General features: G+C 38.9%; 1 protein-coding gene across 1 annotated transcript; it reads left to right on the top strand.

Annotated features, from left to right (window-relative positions):
• Positions 1-4813: 4813 nt before the first annotated feature.
• phf24 (PHD finger protein 24) lies at positions 4814-26575 on the top strand (the record flags this gene model as incomplete). The annotated part of the gene is made up of 8 exons (XM_080509700.1): positions 4814-5239; positions 7887-8072; positions 16222-16300; positions 18151-18353; positions 19209-19375; positions 23516-23548; positions 24789-24866; positions 26479-26575. 8 exons carry the CDS (start codon positions 4814-4816, stop codon positions 26573-26575), a joined length of 1269 nt encoding a protein of 422 aa, XP_080365826.1.
• Positions 26576-26635: the final 60 nt, after the last annotated feature.

The raw sequence follows: 26635 nt of genomic DNA, 5'->3' as shown, positions 1-26635 counted from the left end.
TTTATTGTCTTGTCAAACAGTGTTAGTACCCGCTTTTTTCCTTGATGTTTTAATGACAGGCTAGCCAAAATATTGGCTCGCAACAGGCTTTTGTGGCATAAAGTGTTATTCCATTGCCGAGCTGACTAAACTCCATGATGGAACACACAAGACCTATTAAGGGTAAAGAACAGGGGCAAACATGATATAGTAATAGACACGGATGTACTAATGTAACGCACGTGAAGATTGTGTCTGTAAAATATCACACCCTATCCATTTAGCATGATTGCATTCATGAATGTGGATTATCAGCTGGATCGACCCATTTGTGCGAAATACTTGGAGAAGAGTATCTGCTAACTGATTATTGTACAATCCACAATGTGATTTCACACATTATACATTGCTCATGATTGCATCTCTTTCTAATGCATCGAAAAAGGAAGCGCAAATTGGCTTCGCCTTTAGCAGAGATGCTGCTGTTATTGTGGTTAGAGTCATTTCCTCAACTTTCTTTTGCTTTTCTTTCTCCCTCAGTTTTGATTTTGTGAGAGATCATAACCCATATTGCATTGTTTTTGCCAAATGCAAATATATTTCTTGTCGTGCTCTAGTATGTTCCTCCTATACCATGCCCTTCTCCACATGATCACATTTCATTTTGCACTTGTTTCAGCGCTTCATCAAAGCAGTCTATGTCGAGCGCAATCAAACAAACGCAGAAGCAATCCCACTTTAAGCTGATCATTTCTGTGTTAAAGTTACCTAATGCAGGTATACTCCACGTTTTATGTCATGTCATTCATGGTGTTGTTATTACCTGAATATTGATCGCAATCAAAATAGAAATCTACTGCAGTAGAGTGAGTATGAAATTTAGAACAGGATTTCAAGACCAAAGATAATAAGACATTGAGGCGGTGGGTAACGCTGCCCTCTCACAGCAGAAACAACTACTAGTTCAAGCTAGTTTTATTTTTTACTTTTTGGTGAAGTTTGTATGTTTGCCCTGTGCCTGCATGTTTTCTTTCACTGCTTTGGATTTCAAGACATGCTTGTTGGGAAATTTAGATAAAGATGTGGATGGATGGATCTATGACGTAGATTTTTCACATTTAATCTATCTTCTGTCTTCTTGTTCTAATCCAGCTGACTGGATGAAGGCACAGCACACCCCATACGGGTTACAAGTCCTCCACAGGGCAAACACAGACTACCATCCGCACGGGTCATTTAGACCCACCAGTTAACCTCAATTACGTGTTTGTGGACTGCTGGAGGAAACCAGAGTGCTCAGAGAAAACCCATGAATGCATGGAATCGATATGGGAATTCCTCGCTATGAGAAGAGTGTTAACACTGCCGTGCAGCCTTTTGCTCTACGCTATGCCAGTTTTATGTTATACATCTTAGGCACCCTACTGAGTTTTTACCCAAAACTCACATCAATCACGATTCGATGCTGATTAAATCATAGAAATATGTTTAATTCTGCATGTAGTTTATTTGCTCTCAGGTGTCACACAGTCTTATTGGCAATAACTATACCAATAACATTGTCAAAACTGGATTTCCTCAGAATAAGAATCAGACAAATGCTGCCGTCTCAAGGTATTGGCTTTAATAACGAACAAAATCTCATTGGAAACCTGCAGCCAGGGGGAAGTTAGTTTTCTCCTCGGGGATCAATGAGGTAGATCTGGCTTTATCTTATCTGGAGTCCTTTCATTTGGTGAAAAGTCGGGAGTTGAGGAGGAGTGATGTTAGATATCTACAGCTGGCTGAACTCAGCAACTTGTGGTGATTGATGCTGTGTATCCACTGTGGCTACACACATAACACACAAAAGAACAACAAATGGAATCCCATTTATACGTGCACATATTGACAAGCAGGCAGGAGGTTTAGGTCTCCTGGGGTTATTTGAAAATCAGAACAAAGTCTGGCCCTTTGACATAAGCATATAAGTTAATTTGAATACAAAGGATGAGGTGAAGGTTTTTGTTGACACAGGCCCCAGCAGCAGAACACCAGCTGTGATCCCAAAGCAATTGGATATATATATATATATATATATATATATATATATATTTGTTGAGGACAGATGGAACACCTTCCTCCGTTCATAATTGAATACGCATGTATGTGAAATGCTGGGTGAAAATGCAGTTTCATTGAACAGGCTTAGACTGTGCTGCATTCTCTCTTTTCTTCTTTTTGTCAGAATCATGAAAGAAAAACCAATAGATGACAGATTTTAGAAATCTATTAATGGTCAGCATTTTTTGTGGCGACTGTTTTTTTTTTTTCTTTTCAGGAGGAGGTTGAAAGTAGATTGAAAGCACGGTAAGGTCTGTTGAGCTTTCACAAATAACTAGGGCACCAGTTCTGGATAGACACGCTGCTGTGAGCATAACAAGTAAAAATCCCCTTCATCTACATTAAACAGGGGTGAAAGCATCCAAACCTTTGCAAATAAAACTGAATTAAATAAAAATTTCATCTACTCAGTGAGTCACCAGAGGGGCAAGTGAAAAAAAAGCTTATTTCTAAACCACCTCTTTAATTTCTGAACTACATTTCTGAACAGTTGTTGGATTACTGAGCAGCACTGCTGCATATTATATATAAGCTACACTACTCAAAATGTTAGGGGTATTTGGCATTTGGGTGAAATTTCAGGATAAATCTAAAATGCACTATAACCTTTACAGGTGCACTTAATGTGACATTCTCTAAACTTTGAAATGTCTAACTGTTCAATGTTTCAGTACTTTTTGCACAACTTGCTGTTCTCTAACAATATGCTTAATGGCAAAATTCACAAGAGATGATTGGTCCATAATCGACCAAATAATTTCCTGGTTCAATTACAATTGATATTTAAACAATCCTCCTCATCATGCTGTTTACATTTTGACATGATGTGACGAAGAAGAAGACACCTAACAATGGATCAGCAAAGACACACAATGAAGGCTTCAAACAAGATGTTCTCAGAAGGAAGTGTCCACTGAGCTTAGGGTGTCACAGAATGTGATCACCAGGTTGAACAGAGATACAGAGACACTGGAAGAGACACAGTACAATTAACCCTTCTTACACAGTAGTCAGAAGTAGTGCCTTCACAAGCAGAAAGTATAAACCACGTGAGATAATTGCATTATAAGATGGTAAAGTATGTTATGAACATGTGCTTAATTTCAATGCATTTCAGCAATATGGAAATAGACACCCCTCTTTTCATGAGTAGCATCCAGATTAGAACATTTATCCACATGCATCATGATGCAGGTGCACCAGTCTTTCGTTCAGATAGCCTTCATCCTCGATGTCATGAATATTGGAGAGTCAGACACATTAGTGCAACGTAGAGATTCCTTCATTGACATGCTCGATATCCTCTGTCAATACAAAGAGGAACCTTGATGTTTGAAGGCAGCCCACATATATGAGCTCATGTTTTGTCAAGCATCTGCCAGGTTGAATAGCCTTGAAGTCTTTTTGAGATTCTGAATTTTATACTTGGCCTGTATATAATCTACAATACATTACTTTTTTTTTCACTTTGAGATAGTTGTGGGCTTTACTTTCTTACAATCTTTACATTCATAATAAACGATGCAAATAAAATCTTCATCTTGGTCAATAACCATGTCTCCATGCAGAATTGACTGTTATATGAAATACCAGCAGCAAGTCACTGAAATGTGGTGGCGGAAGCAGACGTGCAGTTTATTGTTGCAGTTAGTCCCAGCAAATTTGCTTCTGTCCTTATTACTGAGGTCTTTAATTTATACTGAAAAGTGGAAGAAAATACCTCATTGACAGTCATAGTTCACAGATCATAGTTTCATAGTCATATACCTATTATATTCTCTTTGTATATTTTTTTATGCTCTCCCCCTTTCTCATCTCATTTTTAACCTATTAGGACATTTTTGTAAATACATCAAAGCTGGAGAACCTACATAACACATGAACACGAAAAAAGATCTGGTTTTCACATTGAATGCATTTTGGAGAGGATTTATTAAGAAACATACGTCGAATTATATGACATACAAACAGAGGCAATCAAAGAAAGACTTCCCCATGCTTTAAACCATGTTTTCTTTGGTCATTTGCTTTCAGTCATCATGAAGTGGATGCGCACCCACCAGGAACAAAATATGTCTTGTAGATTAAACCTGTAGTATAAACTCTTCACAACATTCTGTACAATGTGAAATGCAATCTAGAAATTCCATATTTATAAAATGCAAGTGCATTATATCGATAGTGTATGTTATTTTGTGCATTTATGTAATATAACACCCCTTGCAACCCGTTAGTAAACAGCTTCCACATCTGTGTGTGTGTAATGTTATCTTTGCATGTGTTTTTATCTGTGCAAAGCTCAAATAGATCAGGTCCATTAGTCCTTGGATTCCACTCAACTGCCATATGGCTGACCTATATGAAATGTACAAGAGCATATTCGCTTAAATACAGAAGTTTAAAAAAAAAAGTAAATGCATTTTTGTTCAGAGTGCAGAAGACTTATGTCACTTTGATGCATTTTGATGGTGATTGTGGTGAGTGACTGTAGCATCAGTTTGACATATTTACTATTCCCTCTACCAGTCTTGGAAAGAGCTGAGTCTACAAGGTAGAACAACTCATGATGCTGCCTTGCTGTACAAAATGTAATCTTTAACCAGAAAGAAAAGAAAAGAAAATGTAGTATTAACCATAAGGAACTGTGCATTAGCGGATCACAGTTGATGCATTGATATGTATGTAACTGGTCTCCGTATGTCCCTCCTTCTATCTACATACGTTTGCAGCCATGGGAGTGCTCATGTCAAAGAAGCAGCAGGTGGAGAAGGTGCAGAAATGCAACGCGGTCGTCTCTGCCTTCCAGGCGGGCCTGAAGGACCGTGCCGTCGCCGTCAAACAAGCAGATGAAGAAGCAGAGGAGGGCGATAGTGCTGCGAAGACTTCAACTGACGCAGATGAGAAAAATACCAAGGAGGCAGATCCGGAGGAGACAGACAACAGCGCGGGTCCATCAACCTCCCAGCAGGCTGCGGCTCCGACAAGAGACGAGTGCAAGGTCAACCAGGAGGCTTGGTCGAGATTACGGGATGGGAAGGGAGTGGAACCGGAAGATCTTGACAAGAGCCACCAGCTCACCCCACCCACTTTTGTTCGGCCCAAACGGGAAGCCGATGACGACCAGCCTGTCGAGATTGAGCTGGACAAGAAAGAGCAGGTAAAGAAATTATGATAATACTTCTTTTGTGGTGGTTTATAATCTGCTGTGTGTTATTGAAAAAAATGTGGCCGTGTGTGATTGTGTTTAAGAGAGAGAAAAAAAAAAAAAAGAGTCTCACAAAATGACAAAACACACACTGAATCCTCAGGTTGTGGGATTAAAGGAGATGACTGCAAGATGTCAAAGAATCTCCATGGCAACAGCAGTGTATCATCTTTTTTCCTCCCTCACATTTGGCATTATGATAAAAGAGTTCAGGCAGCCTGTATAAGGGACTCTTCTCTAAACAGCCGTGTTGTAGGTTAAAAACAAGTCCCAGATTCAAGTTGTTTTCTGGAAGGTCATTCATATTTATGTCGTATGTTGGTGATGCATGCAAGGGCTCTTCTCACCAGGCATCCTGTCGGCCGGCTGCTTTAGCAGGCTGTAAGAGGTGGCCATAGCCTGGGTGATGCTGAGTGTCGTGATAGAGGTCACAGGAGAACTCTCGACAAAAAAAAAAAAAAACACTAAACAAAAGATGGAGAAAAGAAACCTTGAATGGACAATGCATACTGCAGGTACTTGTTCATTCTAAACAGAAAGTATATTGACTTTATGTTATCTAATATACTGGCCTTGCTAGACTGCAGTGAATTAAGCAACCTGTTAATTCTGCGCGAGTGTATCTGGTACGGCACATGAATTGGCCTGATGCCTGTCAAATATGATGTCCTGCATCTCCTCAATGCACACATTGTTTCTGTGGCATGCAGATGATATCTTGTCATATCTGAATAATGTTACTTGGGTTGTTAAATGGATCTCCCCTTTCAGTTTGATTCACTGAGCAGAGCCAACTAAAGTGACTCATAAATTACAGTAATTTGCCTCCAGTAAATTATTTCAATGGCATTTGAAACTAAACACACAAAAGAGGCCCAAGATGACAAAACACACAGTGAATCCTCAAGTTGTGTACTTGTACCGCAGCTTCCCTGAAAATCACACACTGGCACAGGTGAAACACATCTGAGCGGAAAACAGCAATCAGACACAAAGAGAGGAAGAAGAGAGTCAAAATATCAACATAACACAAGAAAACAAATATGTGCCCTGACAAATTCATGATACCCAAACAAAAACTGCGACTCTTTTCATTTTTTTTGAAGCATGCTATCAGTAATGGCTAACATGTTTTATAGGAAGTTTTTTCAGTCAAACCCAAAAGTTAATAGTCAGCACACGCAACACAAGTTCTAATTGCATTGTTACTGTATATTTTAACCCTCCAGCACACTATCAAGCATGACCTTTGTTGAAAATCTCTGCAGCTTTAAATGAAGACAACACTACCAAAGTTCTTAACATAGTATACTGTACATGCTGTGTATAGTTTACAAAAACTATTTGAACCAATCTAATTTCATGTCAATCTTCTTTTCACCGAGCTTAAAACTCCTTCACGAGCAGACTAACTAACTAACTTACTAACTAATTAAATAAATAATTAAATAAATAAAAGATAAGATGATGTGGACTGCAGCAGAAGAAGAAACAAAACTGTGGAAAAGACAACCAATGGACACTTCGCCATATCTACTTGTTTGTGAACTTTATTTGTAACTCTGATTTGTCTTAATCACATTTATTCCTCCTTCACATATTTTACTTAAAGTACATGCCCATTGCACACAATTCTATATCAAAACAAGGTTTTTTTCAGGTCAACTTCAATTCCTGTCACTTCTTTGTGAGTGTCCCACAGGTGAGAAGGATTGTGGGATGCTATTGCCATATTTAGATGATTCCGTCTCCAGTAGGAAGACATTTGGGACAACTATAAATGCTTTGGCTTGCCATCAAGGTGCATAATCCAAAAGCGATGAAAACATCAAACACGTGCTTCTCAACAACACATTCCTCTATAATGTTTCATCATGAAAAATAAAGTCAGCCAAGGTCACTTTTGATTCTAGACTCGATTTTGACAAATTGATGTATGATCTTTTCCATCGTTCGTACATTCCTTTGGTTAAAGAGCCTAACTTGAGTGCAGCACTGACAGAAGCAGCTTGCTTACGTGGATGATATCATCAGGTTAAACAAGGTGATGCGAGCGAGAAGATAAATTGATAAAAGATAAAGTTCACCTGGGAAGTGTCTCCAGCCATGATGCAGTGCTGTGGCACTGGAATAGAAATATTAAGCAGCAAATAAAACTGACAGTGTATTTGTGCGTTGAACCAGCCAAGCATGCTGCAGTCATTTTCCTTGGCGTAACAGCCGAGAGCAACCTGACTGTGAAGTGAGCTGAGGAGAAGTCGGGCAGACTGACGACGGTGAACACGTCAGACTGGGGCACGGATATCAGCCTTTTATCAAAGGCTGTATTTTGATTACCTACTTTTGAAACCTGAAAGAAAAAAAAGTAGTAGACACGACACAGACTTGTTTTAGGTTATATAATATCATCCCACCTTCAAACTACACTCCCACCACTTGTGGACTGATGCCCGAGCGTTTTCTCTGTGTTCTTAGCACAAGCCAAAACCACTGTGATTTTACATTTCCGCTTGTCCCTTATGTGCCCAATCAAGGTGACTGTGCATATAACACTTGCAAAATAAATGTCTGTTTTTTGGGGGGGGGTTTTATCTTCCAGCCGCCGAGTGACGAGATGTGTGACGTGTGCGAGGTGTGGACAGCTGACGACCTTTACCCCTGCAGGATCTGCACGCGGGTGTTTCATGACGGCTGCCTCCGGGAGTTAGGCTACCTGCGTGCTGAGGCCCTGCAGGAGATGAGAGATACAGCCCACACTGTTACTGGATGGAGCTGCTACTATTGTGTAAGTCCACACAGCTTGTATTCAACATCACGCACTGGACACCAGTTTTTTTTTTTTTTTTTATTGTGCTATGCAAATGCGAAACAACAAACTTAAGATAAAAAAAAAAAAAAGCTAATTGAAGCCCGTTTTTTTTTTTATGTTGCACAATTTTATTCAACAAATCTGAAGATGACTGAAGAATTTGGAGAGACAGTTGGCCATAGATGCATTGTTTGATTTAATGGAGGACCATTAAGGTCAAAGTCCATTAATCAATCCAGTTCAGTTTAGTATTTGCCACAAACATCAAATCAGTTCTATTCCTGAATAATTGCATTTGTCTTTACTATGGCGAGAAAAAACAATCTACAGTTCTGGGTTATATTTTCCAATCACAAAATGACAGCTTTCTGTGTTTCTTATTCCACACTGCTGACAGTCATTGTTTCAAAGCGCTATACTTTATACACAAGACACATTTCAATGAGAGGGAAACTGAAGAACGGATTAGCTTATGGTGGGTAAAAGTCAAAGTCACGGTGCTCTTTCAATCATTATCCCGTTGTGAGGGAAATGCGTTCGAAAGGCCTTAATGGAATCTCTTCAAGCATTAACATATTCATTTTGACCTTTGAGTTCTACTCCTGCTAATATTCACCTTTTTATGAGCTGCATAAGAATATGCTGTAATATGTTGGTGACTTGAACTTGTTAAATACAATATTGTTATGACACAGAAACATTGATGGGAAGACCATTTGCAATTGTTTCATGTCAAAATTCAAGGATAGGTTTAATTTTTCTTTATGCTTTCATGAAACTTTCCATTAGTCATTTTTATTTACCTTGACCTATAGCAGGGGTGTCAAACATAAGGCCCAACACTGAGACCCGAGCTGAGGTATCAGTGATGCTGCCATTAAAGGTCACTACCTCGATATGAGCAGATGTGAATGAACCTCAAAACCACATTGTCTGTTTGAGTTTCTGCTTTTTTGGACATTTCACTGTATTTTGCACTCGAAGGTCTTCTCTTTAAAATTGTCTTTATGTTGAGATAGTGGTCATTCTCTGTACTAATTGTTTGTTTATTGCAAAAATATAGACATTTTCTTCACCTATAATCTACGCCACAACAAAGAATAACTTTAAAGTTTAAATTTTAAGGTTATTATGGCATTATTTTACCAGCACAGCTCACTCAAAATAGGGCTGTTTATAGTCCCTGAACTAAAATGTGTTTGTTTCTTTCTCTATCTAAATGAAGGGTGTCAGACTATCCTGTAGAGAAAATTCTAAAGTCGTCGTGCCACTTTAATACAGTGATACCTTCCTTTTCACAAAAACAAACACCTTGTCACGATACATCCCGGCTCTACATGGTCACTAATTTCACCTGCAGCTTCACAACAAGCATTGCTGAATGAAAATAATCATTTTGTGATTTCATAGTGCCTATTTTCCGGGATAGTAAACTGTACGCAGGGGGGAGGGTATCTCCTGTATACAAACTGAAATAGCACTTAATATACGTTCACATGGACATAATGTTGATCAGGACATTCAAAAGTGACAATGTGTTAATGGTGCTAATCAAACACTTAATAATGTGCAAATTGCTGCTCAACTATTCTTGAATCACATCTGACAAGGTTTTGACATGTTATTGATGCCCTCCAACAGAGAGCTTACTGAACGGTGGAGCTGCGAAAAAAAGGAATCTAGCAAATACTTCAGCTTGTCATGATGTGAAAATCTCAAGTGGAACTAATAGGATTAGTGGTGTCACCACTGGTGAGATAGTCACATTAATTAGCCACAGTTGAGTACATTAGCTGTTTGTCATTCTAGTTGGTGAAATCAACTGGTGGCTACTGCTTTCAGCTTGTACAACCAGTTATGGAGGTTGTGATAAATACGGAAGCGGTCGCAATGTGAAAACTTTAGAAAACGTGCGAAAGGTAACCGACAAGATGTCGTACAGTGAGCACGTACTACAAAGTTTTCCCATCGATTAAGTCCAGAATCACCTTCCTTTGAAAAGTATAAACAGCCTCGAAATGATTGACTTGTTTTGTGCCAAATGTACAAAAGATTTCACTTCAGCAAACAGCAAATGCATAGCCTTTGAAAACGCCACAATAAAATGTTTTAAACATTTATTTTAGAAGGATTAAAAAAGCTTTACAAATTGTTTTTAGAATTCATTGGAAAAATCAGCAGAAACAGAAAGTAATGATAGTAACTCTGAGGTTTTGTAGATCGTTTATATTATTGGTGAAATAAATAACTTTCTGTTTTTGCTTCATTCTCTTTTATTTTTTGTCTTTCTTTCTTTCTTTGATTGTCTGTTCCTTACTTCCTCCCTTCTAAATCGACACATCCAATCTAACTGTCTGAATAAACTGCCAGAGCAGTTTATTCAGAAAGTCTTGGAACTGTTTCAGAATGTATATCCCATGTGACTGCATATTGTGCAGTGCTTTAGAAAATGTTTTGACTGCAATGCTTAATAGTTGCTGAGAAGCTCTTCTGATGGTTTATACTTGACATTCAGCAGACAGGCAGGCAACCAAAGGCTTTTTTTATTGACAGTTTTTGCATTCAGGTGTAATCAGAGCATTCTGATCAAGAGAGATGTATGGCTTTATGATTGTGGCTACATGAAGTCAGATACATTTTTTGAAAGCGATACTGTATATACATTGCAGTTACAGAAATGTCTTCTTGCATCCATCCTGCTGCCGATGAACAAAAGCTGGAGATGCCATGCAAAAGTCGTTGTTGTTATTGTTGATATAGTTGCACATGTGTAGAAGAACTATTTACTAAGTCCATAGTCATATAAACGGACACCAAAAGCGCAATGAAAGTTTCCCATTTTCATTTGGAAACTTTGCGTAAATCAGGGCTAATTAGCCTCAATTGTATTTTTGGACTATAAACCCATATGGGTTGCCTTTTTTGAACAAGTTGTCATTTTTGATATAGTCTTATTTTATACATTTGATTTAATTATTTATTGATTTTTAGTCTAGCTTGTTATCAATCCAATAGCAGCTATTTATATTTCTGCCATGCCCCTATGTATGATGACAATAAAGCTATTCAATGGAAAACATGCAAACTCCATACAGAAAGGTCCCAGAATCCAACCAGGCCTCACCTGAAAGCAGCAGTGCTGTGTATAGCCTTAAACGTTAAGTTGATAGGCGTGAAAGTACATATTTTCATTGTCAACCAATTTCAGTAAGAATTCAAATAAGTGACTGTTTTAGGTTTGTTTTTTTCTTCCCTGGGATCAGAACAGTAGAGCCTCATCAGGAATTCAAAGCCACTGCCAATAACCATGACTCTTGGGTGATGAGCGCCCTGCGAGAGGCATAATGCAATCGCTTTTAATTCGAGCATAAACAGCTGAAGAGGCTTTCTTGCTGGAGGACCCTTTAGAATGAAGTGGAGGCTTCAATGTATTTTGTCAGCCCTGAGAAGCAATGTCCTCTGCCAAAGTTGTGCAGCGGGGTGGGTGTTTTCACACAATCTGAGAGAAAGGTCCACTGAAAAGTCTCTTTCTCTGGCTGCCTTCTTAAGAGTGTGTGGAGGAAATGAGAATGAAAGGCAACAGTGCTGTCAGGATACAAGCGAGAAATGTTTAATCGAAGTTGAGAATGCCCATCTTCATCGCTGTGATTTGCTGAAAAAGATAGTTTTTTCAGTCAGATGTTTCAACCTCCTCGTCACATCTGACATTTAATTTTATACACACTTGAGGCAGCTGCTGGCGGATGGGCCAAGCTCCCTTGAAAGTGGATTTACAGTCAGCCTTCAAAGTACACTGCGACAACTGCGGCTCAGAATCAACCAATCACATGGAGAGAAAGTGTACTCACTCATAAGTGACCCTTCTCTAGAGCACCGGCTTCATCTTCTACATAATCAAGTTAGAATGGTGCAGTGTATTTATAACAATCAGATGCAGTTTTTATTTTCTAATTAAAATATACATGATTCTATTGACACTGGTTGGCATGCTGTTGGAATGGTTCCTTCGCAGTTAGAAAGCAAAAGTGTACTTGTGGTCTTTGGCTTTTTGATGTAGAGTTTGTACCTTCTCCGGTTTTTTGAGGCTCTTTTGTCTAATCTAGGCCAGATCCGTCATGTAAATTTCGCTGTTATGGACCACTGAGCTGTTTCCTGGTGTGCCCTGTTCTTCACCTAATAGCTGGAATTAGGTGAAGGTGAAATTAATCCTCTAAATTTGCTGGAGCAGATGAACTTCCTAGATAGAGTCAAAATGTAAAGCTTTGGCATTGATTTTTTTGACATCGAGTGGACGGTAAAAACTAATTACAACATGTGACTGCTTGACGAATGTTAGTCCACTATTGATTCTTCATTTACCTCTCAGTTTATGCACAAGTACTTATATAGCCACAGTTTAAAGTGGTGACGAAGGTAACAATGTTCATCAGGGCTTATTAATTTATTCATAATTGGACCTCACTTGTAATCCTTTCCCACTGTACCATCCACATTCACCCATTAACGCAGTCTTTGACAGTCAAGGTGCATCAGAGGAAACTTGAGGTCCAGTATTGTTTCGCCCAAGGGGAATTTGAAACATGGAGACCCACAAAGAGGATTCAAACTAAAGACCATCAACTTTAAGAAAAAAAACTAAAAACTGCTCCACCATCTGAATCTAAAAGACATTTATTCTGTTGTGGAATTAACTCAGGAAAAAGATCCACTTGTAAATTTGACTGTAGGAGCAGAACTACTTTTTTCCTGTGCAGAACTATGGAACAGCAAAGATGTATGTCCACTGCTCGTTGCATCATGACACCCAATAGACTGTGGACCATAGATCAATAAATGTACATTTTGCTCCTACATTGACTAAATTCCCTTCTGCTGTTCAAAATGATGTTGCATCAGTGTCGTTTGCATGTTACTCAAAACCTTCAGTGACTGCGTTTCTATTCACAAAATAATGTTGTGCCTTCCAGCCGTTGGGATTTGGGAAAGATGATATTTGATTGTGTTCATGTCACAACAACAAATAAGGCAGCATGTTCACATCCTAAGAATGTGTAGGAAAGTGATAATAGCCTCAATGATATAAATTACCAAAGGGATTGAAAGAAGCAGAAGTCAAAAATATTAAATCCCACATTTCAACAGATCTTCATGTAAATGTTGCTTTTTTGTAAATATCAGCTATTAAATTCAGTCTTGACCTTACCAGTGACACCTATTACAGGACTGTATGCGTTATTATTATAATACTGTGTAATCTTTATCATATTCCTCATGCGATGTTAAGCATAATTAAGGAACACCCTTTTTAATGTGGATGCACAAACAGCGTTGCGCAGACATAAAGCCCTCAACCAATCAAGATTCAACAGCTTTCAAGTGTAATTTCCCAGTTGGGAATGCACAACCACGACGCTCACTTCTCATTTTGCTCATTATATTTCAGCATGTATAAAAATACCACATGGACATGTTAACAAGGTTATAATCTCAGCTTTCACTAGGGATGGCTTTATAATGAGCAAAAAGTTATTGTGAGGTAGAACTGAGGGAAATTGCAGGGCTCGGTGTCGCTATTCATGACATTGTCTTGTCATTGCACATGAGTGACCTCTTTCAGATCACACTGCCATCAGCATGCAAATATTGTTTGTTGCACCTTTAAACTCAGGAAGAATGGTTTGTTGCTAAAACTTGCTGCTTGGCTCCAGAGCCTAAAAGTGGGTTATTTAAAGCCACTTGTTCTCAAAGCATCACCAGCACTGTCATTTCTCCAAACGAGACCGCCTGAAATAACTATTTATGCAAGCTGCCAGCATAAGATTAGAATGTGTTGTTATTTCTATTCTTTATTCCCCAGAGGCCTTTTGTGTCTTGGAGAGCGCATTTCCCAGATGCTGTCAGTAGGTGTTGCATAAACCCTTAAATCAATTTTTAAGGCTACTCTGAATTTAAATCTGGATGAAATATATTGTTGGACAGACACAATAATATCAGGAAGGCTTCCACAGCAGATGGGCAGTGTGTGTGTTTCGCAGGCAGCACAAAGGATAATGCTTAATAAACATATCATATCAGGGAGGCACAGAAATGATGTCGGGTAAACAAGCAAATAATTAATCATGCTGTCATCAGGAAATGGGGCTTCCTTTGTTTCAGATTGTTGATTTTGATCCAATTTCAGAGTGACATGCTGATACAGACAGAGATATACTAATATGAAGTCTTCAAGTAGATCACTCCATTTAGAAAGATTAAATTTCACATCTTAGTAAGAGACACCTCCGTTAAAATAGTAATAAATCTAGTGACGGAAATACGTCTGTCAAGCGTTTCAGTGTGTGCCTTGTACAGTTACACAAAGGTGGAACATTTTAATTAATTACATTTTCACAACACACAGTCATACTAAACCACCAGAATGTTGTTTTCAACTGAGACCCAGAAGAACAAATACAGTATGACACATCATCACACCTCTTTAAAATTGAAATAAACCTGATCAACCATGAGGTATTTTGAATAGCGTTTCTTTTGTTGAATGGCTGCTGCTTGGTTAGACATTTCAGACCCAATCTCCTACGTGTCAGTACAGTCTTTGACCCAAAGGGCAGCTGTGGCTCCATTGGTATAGCAGGTTTTTGCTCAATGAAAAGGTTTCAGGTTCAATTACCTGTCTTTCCACGTGCTGAAGTGTCCTTGAGCAAGACACTGAACTCCAAAGCCGCTCCCTTGCATGCCAGCTGCCTCCACTGGTGCACATGTGAATGTGATCAACAATATAAAGCCCTTTGGGGGCTCTTCAAGTGGTGGGAAAAGCACTATATCAGTGAGATCCATTCACCATTCCTCCACTCCACCCATCTCTTCTGTCAATATGGATCTGCAGGATTTCAACTTTTGGGATTTGCTAGAGCAGTGGTTCCCAATTGTCTTTCTTGAGGGACTCAATTTTTTATCATAGTACACCAAGGTGACCCCTATTTTGTGATTGTTTATGTCCTCCAGTGGCCACTTTATGAAGTTTGTTAAATGTCTGAGATGAGTGAGAGCTATAGCCAGTTATTTGATATGGTGCCGCCTTTTAAATTGTGGCATATATCACTTTGACCAAGACAAACTGACATAAACTGTCTGAGAGTCGCTTGACTTTGTTTATTCAGTACACATGCTGCAACTAAACTTTATAAAATCCATTACTGATTGACGCAAAGGAGCAAAGATCATCTTTAATGAGATTCTTGTATCTACTGAGTCAAGTCTTTCAAGCTAAACTATCAGTTTGAAGGAGGTCATTAGATGTAAATACTGGAGTCCTGCTCAGAGCAGTGCAAATAAGCACTGCAGTCACAGATGAAGGGCAAACGCATGATTAGAAAATGCTGCAGTGTGGTGGCGAGGTGTTAGCGATTACTTTGATCATCATAACCGGTTAGAGGTGGAAATGTTGAGCTTCCAGCTTGTTGATATTAAAAGGCTATGCCTTCTTTCTCTCTCTCTTTCTCTCCTTTTGTGTTTTTAACTCAACCCAATTGACTTCTCCAGTCATTGTATGAGAAACAGACATATTTGCAGGCATTATGATTTCAAGCCATCCACTTTCTACTTAATAAATCAAAGATTTAGCTGATTGAATTTTAGTGGTCAGAACTTGAAGTCGCTGTGAATCACCCAGATATCTACCCTGCATCATTTTGCTTTGCAGGTTGTTGTTGGTTTTTTTTGTCCATTTGTACTTTTAAAAGTGGTTGATTGGTTATTTTCATATTAGATTTCTCAAAGCAGTTTTTGTGAAGCCCAGGCAACTTGTAATTATTGTGATTAATGACCATGTAAACAAACCAGGATTGATTTACCTTAATGATCCCTAAGAGATCAATAAAGTTTACTGATGTCACTTATCTGATAAATAATGTCTATCATTATTTTTTCATTATGTGAAATTTTCTCAAACGGTATCCAGCTTTACCAGAACCCCACCTAATTTAATTAAAAATAGTCTGACATGAAATGGGCTTCGTTGTAGATGAATGATACCAATATACTGTACATACCTGTCAACAAGCACCATAAACTTTATGTATAAAAGAAAGCATCAATGTAAAATGAGGTGTATCCTTTTCTGCAGGACAATCTCAATCTACTCCTGACAGAGGAGGAAATGTACAGCCTCATGGAGACCTTCAAGCAGTGCAAGATCATTCCCGGTGAGTCACTGACAAGTGCTTTTTCTCACTGTTTGTTCAATATTTTTTTGCTGACAAAAAATATCTAATATCTTCAAGTTCTTGATGGAGTCTGAAAACGCTGATGCGTGTGTCTGACTCATTTGTAAAAATATATGATTCTGGATTTCGGTCAATTGTAAATGGAAGCCATTTGTTGTTGCTCTGGCAGCATGTAACCCATCTACTCCAACACAATTGACACACGTCCAACCAAATGAGCTTTTCCCCCCCACAATAGCAGGAATAGAAATATCAAAAACATGACTAATCAAGATTAGTTATCAGCTGCCCCAAGCTGTAATATCATAGTCTGAAAAATGTCTCCATGGCCTTTACTGGCTTTTATGAATTGTATGCATAGAACCAAAACTCTATTTGTCAGATTGTAGCTGATGACTTGCAGGGCCTGCTTCAGTTGTATTAATCCAACAAATTTTACTGTGTGCTGGCCATGGGTGCCCACAAAATATAGGCAAGTAGAACAATGACCTGTTTGTTGCTCATCCAACCAAATGAGCTTTTTCCCCCCACAATAGCAGGAATAGAAATATCAAAAACATGACTAATCAAGATTAGTTATCAGCTGCCCCAAGCTGTAATATCATAGTCTGAAAAATGTCTCCATGGCCTTTACTGGCTTTTATGAATTGTATGCATAGAACCAAAACTCTATTTGTCAGATTGTAGCTGATGACTTGCAGGCCCTGCTTCAGTTGTATTAATCCAACAAATTTTACTGTGTGCTGGCCATGGGTGCCCACAAAATATAGGCAAGTAGAACAATGACCTGTTTGTTGCTCATCCAACCAAATGAGCTTTTTCCCCCCACAATAGCAGGAATAGAAATATGTTTGTTGTTTGGGTTTGTTTTTTTTTTGTTTTTGTTAGCTCAGGGACTTGAAAAATGTATGAGATTTTTATTTGGGCCAAGCCAAATCTGTAGTGTTTGAGTGAATTTGCTAAGCGTCATATTGCACCCCCAGCTTAATCCCGACTACCAATCAATTTGTTAATGGCGTAGCGGGAACCTGTTCCACAGAGCTTCTGCAGGAGTTGGATAAAAGCACTTAACAGCTTGGTGAGTTTGTGTAGGAACAAAGTAATAACTCAAATTTCTATGAGCAATCAGCTTTTAGCACCAGCTCCGTACAGTTGGAACCTTATTTGAGGTTAAAGCAGTGAATGGACCAGATGCACAATTTTGGCGAAGGAGAAAACGTAAAAAAAAAAAACAGAGCTGAGTCTGTAATTCAAACAAGAAGCAATAGTTAACATGCAATATTTCCAAACGGGTAATATTGTAACAATGCCTCCATCCCGGCACCGTGTCTAAAACAAATGCTTATTACATCCGCTACATTTAAACATGACATTTGTTCTAATTTCTCATTTTTAATAACCCGAATCACCATCTGAAAAACCAGTAAGTCACTTACAATCCATCATGATTCACCGATACATCCCAGTGTACTTCTTCTGCTTTCTGCTGGTTGAATGTTCCATAAATAGCAATGACATTAAAGGTGCACAAAAAAAAAAGAAAAGTAAAACCTAAGAGGAATGCTTTGAGTGTCTGTTATTATTAGGGTGACAAATGTATTGACCTCACTGAGAAATCTACTTCCCACACTGTGTTGCTCCCCAGAGTTATTACATTATTGGCCCTCGACCCAGTCTGTGGTTATTGTCGTGCTGCTTCGCTGGTCGGCAAACAGTGGGAGGTGCTCCTGCCTTTGCTCAAAATGCGTCACCTTAAGTTAATTATATCTGGAAGACTGCTATGTGACTAATTGGGCCTGATGTGATGGATTGTTCCTGTGCCTCTGCAGAGTCTTGCCTGGTGTCAGATGAGCTGCTGCAGTACCGCCACTTCGTATCCAAGCAGCAGTTTGATAAGGACCTGACTGATGAGCAGGAGGAGGAAGTCCTCGCCCAGTTCGCCGCGTTAGATCCCGAGAAGAAGGGCCACATCGAGTGGTCGGATTTTCTCTACTTTGAGTCTCTGGCGGTATTGAGGAAGTTTCGCACAGAGGTATCGTATTAGGTTGGAAAGATAATACATATATATGAAAACAACTTTGATCAAATCCAATATGCATAATTTTCATGGCAAACTCACCAAAAAGTCCAAATTAAAGTGATATCTAATGGTATCACAAAGGTGCATGAACCCAGTTGGACTTTTGTAATACGTGTGATATGCAAGCCCTTATTTTTTGCAGGATTTCGCTTGTTGTGATTCCTGAGTCATGCTAAATCAATCCAGCAAATGAATATCAACACTTTCCTCCAGAGCTTCTCAGCCATCCAGATGGGTCTGGTTGGATGTGTGTTAATGATACAGTTGTTACGCAAGTCAGTATTTTTGTAACTTCTGAGTCATGATTTAAAATTCTAGTTAAACCAGCCTCAGTGTGTCTGAAGATTCTGGACCTGGTTGAATCTGCCTTCATGATACCAGCAGAATAAAAGCTTGACATTTATATTTGAGAATCTTCTTGGTCATATGTTGATGGTATTTTCCTATAATTTGGTATCATGAGTCCAAAGTTATATATATATTTACCAGAGGACATAATGTGTTTTGTTTATAGCTCAGAAGATTGTTTTTGCTTTCTGTATGCTGTATGTGAATCCGAGGTTGCATGAGGCAAAAGCAGTGCTTGCAGATTATGTCAGGCAGCACTTATGTGATTGAGAACAACTGTGGCTAAAAAGAGACTAACTTTGAAATATACTTTGCCAGGCTGCTAAATTGCAGCAATGGAAATCATAAAATGGGGCGGGAGTGAAATTGGGGGGGTGAAATTAATAAGGGTGATTGAACGGGAGCCAGTCATCCCAGGCCACCTCCTCTCATGCTTTGTTTGGGTTTACTTTTCTGTAGAACTCGATGGTGCGTCTCTTGACTGCCAAGGAGAGAGACAAATCGAGGACAGTGTTCCAGGGTCTGGGCCTGGACAAAGACGGCGTGATCGCAAAAGCAGAATGCCGCCAAGCCCAACAGTCCTGGTTTCACAAGCTCAACAAAGACTCACAGTCCTGCAACGTGAGGTGAGTACAGCTCTTCACCACTTCTATGTGTCCCACAGGCAGGAGTTTGTGGAGTCGGGATCTCATCTGTATGCAAAATGCAAGTCACAGAGTGAAAAAAAAGGGGGATGCTTAAGGGAAAAAAAGACAGCCAGAAGGAAGCAAGATAACAAGCTGTGTCCTTATCTCATTACATGTGCTTCCCTTAGACGACATAAATCAAAGTGGCAGAGTCCATTTTAGTTCATTTGAAGATGACACACAGCTCTTTTAAAAAAAAATCAGTATAACTAAAGAAACACATAATTGTCTCTATTTAAATACATTGTTATATTTCAAACTGTGTTACTGTTTCGGAACAGTTTGAAAGGTTCATTTTTATTTTTAGTAAGAAACATTTGGTTCAAATGTGCAGCTACAGTTTTTATTAGTGTGGCTGAATATATGCATTATATGTTAATATAAATATAATCAAACATATGGTTGTTGTTAAAACTGTGGTGAATGCAATAGGACACGGGTGGTAAAAACATGATGCATTGCAGCTCAAAGGTTTCAACAACGTTTATTGCTATATTGACTGTATGTAAAGGTGGAAGGCTGAGCAACATCTTGCAAGAGAAACCAAAACATATTGACCACCTCCTGAAGGCCAGTTATTGTTCAGGCCATAAACCATCAATCTCTCCATGCTACAGGAGGGGAAATTGGACAAACCAAAATGTTTGAATTATTAACCATAAAAAAATTATGTAAATATTGTTCCTGAAGACTGTTTATGTGATTTTTGGTTGTTCTTTGATGATTAATAAATGCTAACAAGTTTGTGTTTTTACCTCATTACTTGAGGGTTTTGGACTCGTTTACCCATTCATTCTGTTCAGCTTTGTGTTTCTGTGCAGAAGAGCTATTTACTACGGCCATAGTGCACATGCACAGAAGCAGCATTTCAAAAAAGGTTGCATTTTCCCTCCTTTACATGGAGACGAAGTTGGAGCGTTTTCAAAAAGTTCGACCTTGGGAGCTGTTTTAAAAAGTTTTCAGTGACGAGGAGCACCATTGTCATGTCATTGTCATACACCCAAAACAAAAACAAACATTCTCCATTTTCACTTAAAAAACGTTGTCATGTAAATGTGGCCTAAATGGGGTTGGGAATGTGCTTGTTACTTCAGCAGATTCAAGTTTCACTCTTTACCTCCGAATTAACATCTTTATATACCGCTGTACTGCTTAAAGATGCTACGTTAACCCATCTGCACGATAGTCAGTACGATAATCAATCAGAAGCTCCACAGTCCAATCGAAATTTACTTCACAAAAGTGCCCTGATGAAGAAGAGAGTCTCATCTATCAAGCTTCATTATGCAGCCACTTTTGTGATTACACAATCTCTGACGTACATCTAGATAAATATAGTTGCATACATGTGGCAAGAAGACTCTAAATCCTGCAGGATCACACTGGCTGTTGTTAACAAACCAAAAAAAAAAAAGCAAAAGAGAAAGGTTTAGGTGTTAGCTTTAGAACAGAATTTTTTATATCAAAGTTACAGACAGGCTCGTCTCGCTCCACCATTTGCTGATTGCATAATTTGCATTTCATCATGTCTCCCTTCCAATATGATAAAAAAGGAAGATATTCCTTTTAAAAAAGTGATTATCATTATTACTTCCTGCATGTATGAATATTTTAAACAGCACTCTGTTAAAAAAAAAAAAAAAAAAAAAAGACAGATTTTCTCCTCAGTTCTTGCACAGGTGTGTGTTTCGTATTTCACATTTTCTGCAGCTACAGTAGCAAATCAGAAAAGCCACAGCGGGGACTTCTCAGAGATCTGCTCTTACTGGGAGTTCCCTATGGTTGTGCAGGGTCAACAAATTTGCCACGGTTTGCAGGCTCTTGGCAACATGATTACCACGTCCACGGAGAGTTGGACTTTGTTTGTGCCAGAGTGCACTTTAACCAGACCGGGGCATAACAGTATTGTTTTTCTGCCCGGTCCCCTGAAGCTTTGTGCTGGAGCAGAAAACTCAAGAATCAAAAGCAGCGAATCTGACTCGCACAGAATAGCCGGTGCGGTGTGCAACACTGGCTCGCATCAGTGCAACACAGCGAAAGCATTGGCAGGCACTCAAAATGTAACTGAAATAGTATCAAACTCTCCACATTTCATCATAAACATTTGAAGAACGAACGGGTTTAGGTGTGGAAGTGTGTGGCAATCGAATGAAAAAAATTGACTGTGCCAGTTTAGTGTTGTGTGTTTGTTCGTTAGCACTCCCAATCTTAAATGGATATAGGCACAGACGAGGACATAGTGAGCGAATACAACACATTGACAACAAATACCGCCTTTGTGATGCGTTTGGGGGAAAGTGGATCAAGGGGAAGACAAAATGTTTGATACGATTCACAGTCTAACGCAACCCAGCGCAACATCGCTCCAAAGTAGTACTTCATAGACGCCCGTCGGACTGAATCAAACTGAGAATATGTTTTTATTCTGTATACAATTGTTAACTCCATTTGTGGTATAACATTCTAAATGGAACTAATAATGAACAAAATAAATGGGATTTTCAAAATGAATGGGAAGAAAGTCTCATCTGTCCTAAACAGTTTTATTACCACAGATAGCTCTCCCTTGAGATAATGAAAGGAGAGTGAGCTCTTATTGACTTTTACATTTGTTTGTTTGTGTGATATTCAGCATGCCGAAAAGTAGCACACACCATTTAGAAGCACTCTACTGTGAGTGAAACTTTGTTATTGGGTCCAGAAAAAGGCAGTGATGTATTATAAAACATTTCGCTGTTCCATTAGTGGGCTAACAAAAAAAAAAAACCAAAACAAAACATGCAATTAGATACAATTTACAATGAGTCCACATAATATAAAGGGCGTATACAGCATTCATTATCAGTCATCAGATGGGCTCAAATCTTCACCTAACGCACACTTAATGGCCATTCTCAGCATTATTACCCCTCACCCGTGAAAAAAATGACTGTCACCCACCACCAGGTCTATAGAAACTTACAGTGGAGACAGAGAAGGTAACATATTATGCTTCGAGTTTGCTTTAAGCACCACGTGACTTGTTTATCCACCAGAATAGTTTGAGGCAAAACATGCATCACAGATGGTAATGTCATTGTTCCATTATTTATGCTGCTCCTTTTTACATAACTATGAGTTTTCTGTTGCTTGCTTATGGAATTTTAAATATTATTAGGTGAAAATACTGGTCTTGATGTTTCCCTCAAACATAACTTTCCTGGTGACTTTGATTTTGTCCATTTTTATATTTCTTTTTAGATTCCACCTCCTGTCTTCCGACATAACTTGTAAATATAATTATCACATTAACCACTAGATGTCCACTGTATGTTAATTGAGATGTCTGGAAGTTGGGATCTACAAACTGCAGTGTTTGCCACTTTGCACTTTGATTAGGTGTTGCAAACACATTTCATCTTTTAAACGAGGATCACACAGCTTTTAAGGTTCTATAGCTTTCGATACATTTAGTGAGTTTGTAGCCATTTTTTCCACATGGCTTTTTTTTTTCCTGTTCACATTTTCAATTGATTTAATCTATTTTACACATTTTAGCTTTTTTTTTTAAAATGGCAAATATCGCAGTTTCAGCAGTTTTAGCAGTTTTAGCAGTTGTAGCAGTTTTGGTTGTTTTGGTGTGTTTTTTTGTTGTTTTGGTGGTTTTGTGGCTTTACTTATTTTAAGCAGCATTACCAATTTGAGTTGTTTTAACCATTTAATTTGATGTATTAAAAAAAAAAAATCATTTAAGCCATGAGTTAAAATGACTTTTCAAAATCATTGTGTAGTGCAAATAAAATAAAAATTGGTGAAAGCTCCAGTTAGCTATTACAGAGGAGCTTAAGACCAAAAGTGGCCCTAGGGCTGTGTGTTGCAGACTGTACATGAACAGCTATTCAGTCGGGCTGACAATAGGGATCGTCTAAAATACTCCAGTGTGGCAACCTCACATTTTCTTTTACAGCATAACATGTGCGTACCAGCTGTTTCTCCACGTGTGCATGTGCATGTTCATTGCCTAACCACTTGTGCTGTCACATCACCTGTGCTGTACCATCTCATCCCTCTCACCTATTCGACATGCGGCACCCCCCGCAGACTCATGGCATTCTGCTCTCCTATCAATTGTGGGTGAGTGTGACTCAGCGCTGCATGGCTTGTCTCCTTTTCCTCACTTCAACGCCCTCAGGCACTCTGCCTTCCTCACGTATTCTCAGACAACCTCCTTGACTTGGATTTAATTTGTAATTTACCCTTTGCTTTAAAAGGAGGAATGAAGGGGAGAAGAGAGAGAGAGAGAGAGAGACTTGTTATCGCCGAAGTGACAATCTCTCTGAACATTTAGTAATCATACAACCCTGAATGAACTTTAATGAGCAGAACATCAGCTCTTCACATGATCAGGTCTTTGCTATATTGCGGCAAAACTCAGGCTGGCCTCTCATTACAAGGATCAAAAGAAATCCCTTTGTTCTCTTCAGGGGGGCTTCTCTTTAAAAGCCCCACTTATCAGAGGACACTGCGGATGGATGGGACTTGAGAGTGTGAGCGGCAGGCGTCAGCTCCTCAAAATGCCGCTTCAATTAAAGGCAAATAAACATCAGATGAGTTCGAGGGCTGCAATGCCTTTGATTGCAGGCACAGTCTGGACGTGAAAGGGAGTCGTTCAAAGAGGCATCAGTCAGAGGGGTTTATCAGTCCAGCTCCTGACTCTGAAAATATCAAACATCCATGACTCATAAATGTGTGTATGAAAGTCACTTGGAGTGCAGGTGAAATGATAATATCCTCAAGCAGCATATTTATATACAGTGTGGGGGGGGAAATATATTTACTTGGTAATGTTCAGTTGAGTTTTTTTCAGAAATGGCAGTTATGGAAAATCCGGACGTTAAACTCTGCTCATTAGTTTTTGATTACCTCAAATTGAGCAGGCTCATTTTCCAAACATGGACATCAGATACTTTGTCACAACCTCTACAGTTCAAACTGCTTATTTTCACACAGTAAAGTCAATAGATTTTAATAGGTGTCACCCAAAGGTGAAAGAAAAACTGCTTCAGGAGCGGTCTTGAAATGATTAATCTTTCAGTGCAAAACATTGCAAAATTGATATGTTTGGGTTATAGATTTTTACAGGATATGACAACACGTGATTGACCAACCAAATAAATAAGATATATGTAAAATGACATGTATGTAATCCCTGTAAATTCATATATGACATATTTAATCATTTCAGTTGCATTATCCCTATTTACACTTGACTTTTTGTTGTTGTTTTTTTCCATTTTCTTTAAGAAATTACTATAGCTTGACCTTTGTGAGTGTTGTAATTGCTTCTTCATATTTCTACTTTTCTTTGATACAGTATAAGTCACGTTGGACCCATATGCGAGAACAGTCCAGCCAGCTCAGGCAGTGAAAGGAGCAAGACTGATGAGAGCAGGTTGGTGGTTTTATATCTTCAATGTATCTGTGTGTGTTTGTTGAAACTCTCCTGTAACAAGGGTTGAGCATAAAGGTAAAATATATTACATTCCGGTACCTTCACCTTTTCTGTATCGGGTATTCGTGGTCTTTAAAAGTTGTGTAGCAGCTTTGGTAACCATTGGTCTAGTAGTTTTTCACTGTGTCCATTTTAAAATGTGTTCTTTTTCTTTTGTTATTCTGGGAACAGACTGTACATTGCAATGACAAAGCGGCATTACAGGCTTGGCCCGGTCGATTAACTCGCTAACTCATTGTTGTGACCACACACACTGATTCAGGGCTTATTTTAAAATGCTCAACCAGAAATTGTTCATTCCAGCCTTTAGGACTATTCCTAAAAGCAAATCAGCACAGGACCATAAAACAAATGCAAATCCATCTCAAGCAGCAACAATGGGACATTGAGTAATCAATGAAACCCAGATGCCCTCGTTGCAGACAGGGATAACCTGCTTGGCTGCCTGCACAACATTATGTTGTGCGCACAACTTAGCCTTCATCATATAATGAAGGAGAAACCTCTTTGGTGCATCATTAATTTTCTGTCCTACACATTTTTCTGTAATTGGAGCCAATACACAAGGAATTCAGGCAAAGGCCACCGGGGCCATGACTACAAAGAGAAGTACACAAGAGTCCTATTAAGTGGAATAATAATGAACAAAGCATGCTTTGAAAGAATTGACAGGTTGTATAACTGAATTTCCAAATCATTATGAGACACACGGGAGCAGAGAACATGTGCTTACGGTGAGGACATTACTGCATTGCATTATCAGGAAGGTAAGATAACGCTTATGCATGAGAATAATTAATGGCATACGAATTTAAACCATAATTCCTGGGTTTGATTCGACCTTAAAACTCTGGTGCTGCTTTATTAGTTTTAAATATTAAATGTGTGAATATTGCCATCATAATCTTGTGGTGTACTAAACCCTTGGGATCCCTCTGTTCTCTGGGTCTTGTTGAATTAATTTATTCTGATGAACATCACATCTAATAAAGCGTCTTCAATATGAGGGAAAACGTCTTCAGAGCCTCAAGCAAGTTCATTTTAATATGTGCTGCAATTAAATATCCCTTCACCACAATGACTGAACATCTTCAAAGACATATTGCTACATTACTTTCAAATTAGCATGTTCATGATGCCATGAGGCATGAGGATCACAAAATATAACGGCAAAAACATGCTGGTGTACAAACAAATACCAGCTACAATGATACAAGTATATGCCTGCAGAGAGGAACCGGAACAGATATAACAAGCGGACATGACAGAATCACTTTCCTTGTCAGTAAAAGTGAGTGAGTGACTTATAAAGTAGAGACACCGAATATGTTTTTGTTCTTTATCTGCACAAGTTTGATCTAATTATTTCTGGATAATACAAAGCTGTTGCTGTTTATGTGACTCATGTGTGAAGAAATAATGGAAAACTTGCAGGTTGGACAGACAAAGAATCCTCCAACAGTTTAACTCTATATAAACGATTGCATCAATAACCATGTTTAAGGACTTTGTGATTTCACTCTAAAATACAAATGATTTCTGTGTTCAACAGGCCAGTGACTTGGGGAGATTTTTTAAAGGAGAGTGCCATCTACATTTTGGCTGCACGGCCAAATAGCTCTGCCATGCACATCCGGCTGCCTCTATAGTCCAGGATCCTCTTCTTGTACCCGGCAGAGAAAATGGAGAGAGATCGAGGGAGCACCCTG

This window comes from Blennius ocellaris (genome assembly GCF_963422515.1).
Source record: "Blennius ocellaris genome assembly, chromosome: 15".
Classification (NCBI taxonomy): Eukaryota; Metazoa; Chordata; class Actinopteri; order Blenniiformes; family Blenniidae; genus Blennius; species Blennius ocellaris.
Note: the sequence above shows the minus strand (reverse complement) of the source record. Positions and strands in the feature narration are given on the sequence as shown.